The sequence below is a fragment of the Dendrobium catenatum genome, unplaced genomic scaffold (genome assembly GCF_001605985.2).
Source record: "Dendrobium catenatum unplaced genomic scaffold, ASM160598v2 original_scaffold_57309, whole genome shotgun sequence".
In the NCBI taxonomy this organism is placed as follows: Eukaryota; Viridiplantae; Streptophyta; class Magnoliopsida; order Asparagales; family Orchidaceae; genus Dendrobium; species Dendrobium catenatum.
In genome coordinates, this window is record NW_021375761.1 from 1 (window position 1) to 10,292 (window position 10,292).

At 34.1% G+C, this 10,292-nt stretch overlaps 1 protein-coding gene and 1 pseudogene across 1 annotated transcript; one reads left to right on the forward strand and one right to left on the reverse strand.

Annotated features, from left to right (window-relative positions):
• Window positions 1-56: 56 nt before the first annotated feature.
• Window positions 57-2,189, forward strand: LOC110105969 (putative disease resistance protein RGA3). The gene is made up of 2 exons (XM_028691713.1): window positions 57-902; window positions 987-2,189. The coding sequence occupies exons 1-2, from the start codon at window positions 84-86 to the stop codon at window positions 2,187-2,189; spliced, it is 2,022 nt and encodes a 673-aa protein (XP_028547546.1). The 5' UTR covers window positions 57-83.
• A 2,720-nt stretch (window positions 2,190-4,909) lies between these two features.
• Window positions 4,910-9,660, reverse strand: LOC110105979 (annotated as a pseudogene).
• Between the last annotated feature and the right edge of the window lie 632 nt (window positions 9,661-10,292).

The following is a 10,292-nucleotide window of genomic DNA, read 5'->3' on the forward strand; positions in this document are numbered from 1 at the left end:
CTTTTGGCTCCGGTCACCTGACCCAATAATTTGCCCGTTTGGAGACACTTGAGGCACTTCAAGATTATCTTCGGACTGAGATTATGTTCAAAAGGTTCTTACTGGTCCTTGATGACGTTTGGGAAGAGGAGGAACGGGATAAAAGTAAATGGGGTAATGTGCTCGCCCCTCTAGCTTCTGGAAGTTTTGGTAGTAAGATTCTGGTAACAACTAGGACGGAATCAGTCGCACTGATGTTTCAAAAAGTGATTCAAGACAAACAAAAACCAATGAAATTAGAAGGCTTAAAGGAGGAAGAATGTTTGGAGCTCCTCAACACCCATGCGTTTGCTGAAGACGATCTTGATGATCAGAGAAAATTAAAATTAAAATCAATTACTGCAGAGATAGTTAAAAAGCTTTCAGGGTCTCCTTTAGCAGCAAAGGTCATAGGCGGTGATCTGAATTCTAATTTGGATGAAGGACATTGGATAAGAGTTTTAGATTCTGTCCTTGAAATAATAAAATTGGGTCAAAATTATATCATGCCCATCTTAAAATTGAGCTATATACACCTCCCAGAACATCTAAAAAGTTGCTTTACATTCTCTTCCATATTCCCACAAGATTATCAATTTCATAAAGGTACTTTAGTCCGACAGTGGATTGCATCAGGTTTCATTCAACCTTCTCATGTTCAAGGAGAGATTCTGGAGGATATCGGAGGAAGGTATTTTGATGTTTTGGTTAAAAAAAATTTCTTTGACAAGTTTGAAGATATTTTTGGACGTTATTACTATAAGATGCATGATTTAATACATGAATTAGCACAATTTGTTTCCATGCATGAATGCTTAAGAGTTGAGGATAGTACAAATTTGCCTTCTCCAATTCCTAAGACTCTTCGACACTTGTCTGTTCAAGTTGAAAATACAGACATCATAAAAAAGATTGGGCAGTTTAAATATTTGCATTCTCTTTTCTTGTTATGTGATGCTTCTAATCAGGATATCTGTGCACTTAGTGAAATATTCAAGTTGAGAAGCCTACGCTTATTATATATAGAGTTTCCAAAAGAATTGAAAATAATACCTGAGGAGATTGAAAATTTGATACATCTTCGATACTTAAAGATTGATGGTGAGAATTTGACTATGCTGCAAAGATCTGTAAGTAATCTCTATCACTTGCAATACATAATCCATGATGGGCAAGAGAAAGATGCTGATTTTTTACCAAGTGACATTAATAACCTTTCTAACTTGCGTTACGTGAAATTGCCCAAAAATTGTATTTCATCGATATGTGGGATTGGGAAGTTAAAGTTTCTTCAAAAAGTGAACATGTTTGATCTTAGAGAGGCGAGTGGTTATAGAATTAAAGAGCTGGAGAACATGAATGATCTTTGCAAATTAGGAATCAATTGCCTTGAAAATGTTAAGGATGCTGAGGAGGCTTGTAGTGCCAAATTATATGCCAAGAGGAGGCTCATAGATTTATCCTTAAATTGGAGTTGCATTGCTTCGAGGAACACAGATTTAGATGAGAATGTGCTAGACAACATCCAGCCACCAAATTGTCTAAGGAATCTGGAGATACATAGATACATGGGTGCAAGGCCTGCTATATGGATGAACAACGTCAATCTTATCTCCAATCTAGAGAAAATCAATTTGACAGATTGCTTGGAGTGTGAAACTCTTCCACCTTTTGGACAACTTCCCTTCCTCAAGTCACTGACACTTGAAAACATGCCGAAAGTAAAATGGCTCGAAAGTAAATTTAATGGGAATGATAAATACCATGCCTTTCCATTGCTAGAGGATTTATGTATTCGCAGATTAGCAGTATTAGAGGATTGGTTTGAGGCAGGAGTAGCTGCTGAAGATGGCTGTTTGTTTCCTTGCTTAATTGAACTGACTCTAGTTGACTGTCCGAAGTTGAAAGAGTTGCACTCTTTGCCTCCTAAGCTCAACAGCTTGCACATATATAAAATTGGATGGACGACTTTGAATTTTTGTAGCAATTCAAATCCTATTCCCCTTTTCATTGTAAATGTCATTTGCTGTCCAAACATTACATCTCTTCCTCTGGCTGATGAAATAGCAAGACTTGCAGCACTAAGATACTTGATAATTACAGAGTGCCCCAATCTGATCTCTCTGGGAAGATATCGAGAAGTGGAGACGACTAATAATTGTAGAAGTTAATACTTCTTGAACAGCAGTGAAAGACCGAGAAGGAAGAAGACAGAACTTGAACTTTTATTATTATTTTTCCTTCCTTCATACAAGCGGCTGAAGCCTATATATAATCTATTCTAGTGTTAGTAGAGTACACGTGTAAGTTGATCATTGGTACAATATACAAAGTAATATAAATAACTTCCTTAACAATAATTTCCATCTCATACTCGACTATCTCTGTATAAGTGATCCATCAGTGTTGCTAATGGAGCCATTGAGAAGTATCGCCTCCTTAAAATGGCTGTGTGTTACAGATAATGATGAGGTGGTTTCATTTTCAAATGAGGAGCAGTGGTTTCTAAAAGTTAGGTCTTCTCTTTCTGATCTGAAATTTTCAGATCTCAAATCCTTAGAGTCTCTCCCTTCCTCCTTGGAAAGCTTATCTTCACTTAAGGAACTATATATTAATGACGTTCCTATGCTTCGGGAATTACCGAACCTTCCTCTCTCTTTGAAACGTCTAACAATTTGGAGATGTCATCCAGAGTTAAAGGAGCGCTATGGAGAGGATGGAGGCTCCGATCGGCACAACATTGCTCACATTCCTGAAATCTATATTCCTACCTAAGCAAACTTGTTTTTACGCACGTACTTATCTTATTTGTTTGATATCCGAATTTTTTAATGCAATCTCAGCATTAATCAGTTTGTAATATTTGAAGTACTCAATTTTATTTATGTATCACTCGATGTACTCAACTTTATATATAAATATATTTTTCTTTTAATATTCCGTTATATATGTCATGGATTATTCACAATTGTTCTTTTTAAATTTTTATTTTGATTTCTCGAAATGAAATAATTATTGAATTATTATTTAATTTTGATTTTATGTTTTTGAGTTTTCAAAAACAAAATAAATATTAATGATCAGTCATCTTTAATTTTTTTTTTTTTTTTTTTTCAGTTTTAGCAACCTTCACATTAATTTTTGTTTATTGATTTATTTCTTTTTTTTTACACCTGCTAACTTCTTATCTGGAAGAAGTGATAGTGGAAGCTGAAGAGATAAAAAAGGAAAACTATTCTTAATGCACAACCGTTTCTATCCTGCATTACTACTGTTCGCATTGTTGCTTTAGAAGAGGTGTGGAAAATTTAATAGATTAAAATGAAAAGATTTGAGTTTTTTTAATATTTTTAAAAGAAATTTATTTACTGAAGAAAATCTTACACTAAAAAGTTGTTTTTTTGAAAGAATTAAGAAATCCGTTCCAAACAAAGCCTAACAAGTCTTTGTTTGTGATAGTTTTCATACTATTTTATAAAATAATTTTTCAGTATAAAAATTATAACTTAAAAAAATATATTGAAAAATTATTTTTAATAGTAAGAAAGCTATATAAATGATTGACGAATTACTAATTTTTGTTCCTAATATTTAAAATGAATTTCCTGTTATGATTATTATGGGAAAAAAGTGTCAAAAGGCATTGCAATGAGATTATAAACAGTAAGAAAAAAAATAATATTGTTTTGGATAATCAATTTGATTATGTACTGTTTATTTCCAAGAGTTTATGCAATTTACATGTTATTTTCAATAGCATACCAATTCAAATTTTACTCAAGCTGTCGAACATAAGTTTGTTATTATAAGATCATAAACTAGTTAAAACTTACTCAAGCTAGCTACCATTAAAAGGTATCAAATTCCTTAAAAAAACAAAAATAACGGCCAATGGCATATAAATTTATTATTTTTATGCTCAGCTTTCTTTTCCTATAATAAATTTGTATTTTTAAATAATGTCAAGTATATTATGACTGCTAAAAGAGCAAATAAAAAAATACAAATTTATTTATTTACTCTTTTAGCAGTCATAGTATAGTTTACATTATTTGAAAATATAAATTTATTATAGAAAAAGAAAGTTGAGCATAAAAATAATACATTTATATTTTTCTTACTAAAAGGAATCCCCACAAGTTTAACATACCTGGTTTGTCACCAATTTTCAAGCTAAAGCCTTATTGAAAGCATATTACCACTAATGAAGATGACTGACTCCTTCAAAGCCCTCTTTAATACCACTAATGGTATAGTACTGCTACATAGAATCAAAAGAAAGAAAAATCTCAGATCTGATCAAAATGAAGTCTGATCTCAGATCAACATTGAAGTTCCTCAGCCTCAGGTTTCCAATTTCTGCTGTGAAGCTGCTACAATACAGACACAAGAGAGAGAGAGAGAGAGAGAGAGAGAGAGAGAGAGAGAGAGAGAGAGATGCTATAGTGTTAAAAAAAGTTCTACAAAAACTAGTGGCACATTGTATCTTGAGTAGGTAACAAGTCACCCTAAACAAAATGATATTATGTATGGAATTGAATTGTTTTCGGTTGTCGATGTTTCGGTTGTCGATGTAAGGGATTGTATTATAAAATATTAATTTAAAAAAATCATTTACAAGTAAAAAATGAGGTATTTTCTATTAAATAACAATTTTCTATGGAATTCAAATAGTACAGGGTGATCAACAATGACTTTGCCACTGAACAAAACTCCCAAATCCTATTAAGGAAATGTTTGTTGTTTATATAGGAAATTCCCCACAATTACTGTCACATCAACACTTTGGATAAGTCTATCCAAGATAGAAACTTGTAAAGAACATATGACATGACAATCATTGAAGCATTCCATATAAAATATTTTCTAAGGGAATGTTCCTATAAGAAATTGGCATACATATAGGGACTTAATAAGAGTTCGTTGATGTTCTCATGAGTAGGCCAAAAAAATTAACATGGGAAAATTTCAATCCTTTGTAATCCATCTGCAACCACGGATTTCATATCCACCAAAACTATGATCACTATTGTGTTCTCCACCACTGTCAGCACTGTTATAAACAGACTTTCTACAGTGCCTTCTTCCCCTGAAAACACTGCTGTTGCTTACAGTACCGTTCAGAAGTGGATCATCTATACCACGAATAACTCTCCTAGAAGGTGATGAGGAACCTATGACACTGTCATCCTTGATTCTCCTTCTATCCTTCTCCTGCTTCTTTATATTCTGAGATATCTTGTGAAGCTTCTCATTAAATCGAGTGAGACCCTTTTTCATTGGTTCCACTGCGTGTGACTGTGAACTTCAAATCATTCACAATCTATACAAAAAACCAAATCAAGAAGTTTTAGCTAACGGAAAAAAAAGAGAAAAAGGAAATTGATACTGGTTTTAAATACCTTATAATTAAATCTGTTTATCAAGCATATAAGTATATTGCAACTGGATGAAATAGAAATAGTGATTATGTACATGGGAGTAACAAGAATGATGTTCAGAGCTTCTTCACTCAGAAGGGGATTGATGGTTACCACTAAAATTTCTTCCTTTTTTTTTCAAAACAGTTCACCTAGAGTAAATTATCACAAGTGATTCTAACTGAGCGCATTAAACTAATAAGACTTTCACCATTAACTGCATACTGCTGCATGAATAAATCCTTTCAGCTTGAAAAGGATCAATGAAGTAAACATGTGTGAATGACACACATAGGTAGGTAGAGAGAGCTTACATATTCTCCACCACCAAGAAATACATCTCATACACTTTTTTTTATGTTCATTCCACTCTTAAAATCAACATCAGGTGGCTGAGGAATCCTCAGCTTAGTAGGTCGCACACTATCTCTTACCTCGTCAGGGTCGAATGGGCAATCCATAGAAGCATAATCTCCAAGAACTATTCCAGGCAATCGATCACCCATTAACTCATATGGCTTGGCTGGAAATATATAGATGTGAACAATATTGGCGATGCCCACTAGAAGAAAAATAGCTAATAAAAATATGTCTTGCCAATTCATAAAAGAACATAGTTCCCAATCCATAAGGATTAAGAAAGCTCAACTTTCAAGGAGAATGGTTACACAAACCAGCATGTATTCTTCATCTCAAACAAAGCCAAGACTAGTTATGCTACAATTTCTAATCATTATAAGCATGTTAAACTTGTCAAGCATGCGTGAAGATATGAGAACCACATCATTTTGTTTGAATGGCATTAGAAATCTACCAAATAATAAGAAAAATTGATAGAAGACACATAGTAGAATATTCAACATCTTATTGTTAAGGCCCTCCTGTAAGGCCACAAGCATTAAAGCTTCTTGCAGTGTTGTAGGTATGCGAATCACAATATGTGTTTAAACAGGCAGCAACATTTCAAAAGTTGTACTAAGTTACTGATGCTTTACTACCCAGAGCAAGGACAATTTTTATTATTCTTTTGGAAGGTATAAGATGGCCATCATTCTAATGTAACACATGGAAAAACTCAGACTCGTGATAAGATTCTAGTCTAGATTGAACCCCAATCATATTTGTTCAAGAACTTAGATGTATTTCTTTGTTTAAGTTTCTTTTTATTTAAATTAAGTAGGAATTATCATTTGAATAAGCATGCTTCAAATTTGATGTAGATAACATGATTGGTTTTGAATTTGAATTTGTTAGTATTTAAAATTATAAACCTTATTCCAATAAATAGGGTTAGTATGATATTATTTTTATTATCATAAATTGAAACTAAGCATTACCATAATTCTCGAAGATTATGTTCGTCTCTCTCCTTCTCTCTTCCCCCACGTTCTTCATGGGTGGCACAACTCTCGAGACAATTTGCTTCTCTTTTACAATGGAAGGGGATATTGTCTCACGATTTCACCCCTACCGACCTCCCCTCAATTTTCTCACATCCAAAGAGACATAGTTGGAGAAATTAGAAGTAGCAACATTCACATGGTTAAATGAGAAGCCTCCAAGTGAAAGGTCAAGATCACATTTTAACTTCATACTCAAATGTGACACTTTGCTAAAAAATGTATGTGAATGTTTCAATTCACTCATTCTTGATGCTAAAGAGTTGTCTATTGTGTCATTGCTTGAAAGTGTTAGAGCTTTGGTCATGTCAAGGATGTTGGAGAATAAGGATGATATAATAAAATAGAATGCAAAACTATGTCCTAAGATTCTGGAAATTTTTGGAAAAAAATAAGAAGCAATATCTTGTATTGGGCATAACTTGATGATAACAATTACAAAATAAGTATGGCGCATTAAGCTCAATACAAAGTTGACTTGAACTCAAAAAGGTATAGTTGTAGGAAGTGTGATTTATGTTGAATACTGTGTGAATATGCCAATCATTATGGGAAAATGTGATGATTATGTTCATTTTTAGTACATAGTGGAAATTATATGAGAAGTCATGAGTGCAACTTTAAGCCTTTAAATGGGGCTAATGAGTGGCCAAAGATTGATAGAGTTCCACCATTGCCACCAATGTACAATAACCCAAGAGGGGTAGCCCACTGAAGATGCGAAAAAGAACTGTCAATGAAGAGCCATCATATTTAAAGCAAAAAAAAAAAGGAGAGCCAATGTAAAGCTTCATTGCAGTAGATGCAAAGAGAATGGACACATGCAATTGCATCACTTGTGAAAAGTAGATGCATATTGAGCAAACATAGAGAGATGCTTAGGAAGTTATACAAGCATTGGCTAAAATGGTAGGTCATATAATTCAATTAGTTTAGTTTACTTAGTTAACAATTTTGATTTAAAAACAATATTTTTAAAACTTGTGTTGTTTTAGTTAGAGTCAAAAACAGTGTGAGTCAATTTTATGAACTCTTACGCAAGGATCTTCCAACACAATTTTTGGTAAGTTCATTTAAATTTTTTGCTTCAGGGCTCTCTTTTTGTTCTCTTTTGTGAATTTAACTAAATTTTCTTCTTTTTATAGGTGTACACCTCCAAAAGAAAAAAATACTCATTGACTAAAATATTCGTTATTCAGATCTCGAAATTTTTGAATGGATGGTCTAAACAGAAGTACATAGAGCTGCATATTTTATATTTTTTTTCAACTTTTAAATGTAATGAGAACAAATGGAAGGATTTGTAAATTCTATGTTTTGTAACGACAAAATAGTACTTCATTTTGTTGTCTTATGATACAATTCAATGGAATTGATGAATTTTTAACTTTTCTGATATAGTTTTGTGAAGAACTTTTAAATCTAATGAACTTTTATTTAAAAGAATGGATGATTCTCATACCACACAAGCTACCCCTTATTTTCCAATAATTTTTATACCAAAAACTTCACTGGATTATGAAAACAGTAACATCTGTTGACCCCTATACCTCGAATTGAACCACGTAAAAAGGACCCAAATAGATGAATAAAGTAATATGTGCCTTGGCTTCAAACATTATTTGAAGGGTCAAACAACCTCTGATTGACAAACGGATGGTATCATTGCGATCAGAACGTTAAATTCTGCTAGGTTGAGGCCCCTCACAATTGAATCGGGCGAGATCGGTCAAAAGGTACGACCGACATCCAAATTTAAAGCACTGCGCTGATCAAACGATGTTGGATCGACAAACAGACAGTGTCATTGTGTCCGGAGCATTGCCGACATTTAGAATATACATTTTATTTAATCAATTTGGATCAATCTGAGGTGGTGGTGCGAATCTAGAGGAGATTCAAATATGATGCGAAGGCGCGCATATCAAAGAAATCTACGGAGACGAAACGATGTCGGATCGACAAACGGACAGTGCCATTATGTCTGAAACGTTGTAAACCTCTAAAAACAGCATTTTTTTATTCAATTTGAAGTATCCATTATGGCGGCATGGATATCAAGGTAATAATATAAATTTCAAGGAAAATTGACCTCGACATCACTCAAATGATGTCCTATCTTGAAATGGATTGCATCGTTGCGACCGAAACATCGATAATACCCTAAAAGTACTATCAAATCGTCTAATTTCTATATTAGAAGACTTCGACACGTTAAACGAAATGATTACACATAACAAGACCAAAAATCGAGAAATTGCACTCAATTCAAAGCTATTCTAAGTTACTGAGACTTGAGGACAGAGTTTACAATTACTACTAATTTAATATAAAAATATATAAATTACAAGACAACTGAAATATCAAATCATATTTAACAGCTTACCTCGTTTCTTCTTTTTTTTTTTTTTTTTTTTGAAGCCTGGCTTTTTTTTTTTTTTTTTTTGGGAAATTTGGGGCAAAAGCCCATATATTACTATAAGAAGATTACAAGTAAAAAAGAAAGTCCAACATAAGAACAACAAAACTCTTATGAAGGAAAAAGTCCAAAAAAACCCCAACTATACCACCCACAATTATAAATCAAAAGAAAACTATAAGATCCAAAATGGTAGTAAGTAAGGAGATCCAAAAGACTCCCGCCAGTTGAAAAGATGACCTTGATCCTCGGCACGGGCACAGAGAGATCCAAAACCTGCACAGAGAAAAAGCAGAAACTGCTCCCGGGCGTAGCAGGCTGTACTCAGAGGAATTAACAAGAAACAAGATGTAATCCTGATTGCCCAAAGGCCATCCAAGGGATTACCGGGGAGCTTCATCATTGTACAGCCAGCCCAAAAACCACATCGAAGGGACAGGCAAACTTGGCAAATTCCAGCACAGATTCGACATTTAGCTCCAGAATAATAACAAATCCAGAAATGGCCGCACTTAGTCCAAAATTTCTTTAAAATGAAGTTTAAGAGAATCATAATATTTCCATTTGATCACTTTAGCTCTAATAGCCTGAATAATCACCGCCTTCAGCTCAGAAAAATTCTTCCTCAAAGGCGCAAATTTCCTCCCATTTCGTTCCCTCCAAATCCAGTAAACAATCACAGAGATAGTAAGATAGCAGAATTGTAAATCAAAACTGCTAAAATGCCTTATGTTACTCAGAAAATCATAGACCTGGTGCAAGTTCGGTCTAAGATAGAAACTTCCCAGAGGAGGGAGAAGGGCAGTAAGCATCCTGTGAAATTACTAAACGACAAGAGGGTGTTGACCTCGATTTTGCCCAGAATCGGGCTTGGAGAGTTGACTTGGTCAAATTGACCAAATCAGACCCCAAGACCCCCTCCCATGGGTTCAGTGAGTCGAGTCGAGTCTGTTGGACCCTGACTTGGACCCTGGGTCAACTCAGTTGACCAAGTCAACGAGGGTTGACCATTTAACCCCTTTTGGCCTCAAATCG

What these genes read in the sequence shown, in the direction of transcription:
- LOC110105969 (XM_028691713.1), top strand. Translation starts at nt 84, where the DNA reads ATGTTCAAAAGGTTCTTACTGGTCCTTGATGACGTTTGGGAAGAGGAG. An exon ending in TTCGACACTTGTCTGTTCAA is followed by an intron (nt 903 to 986) that starts GTTGAAAATACA and finishes GCTTCTAATCAG; the next exon opens with GATATCTGTGCACTTAGTGA.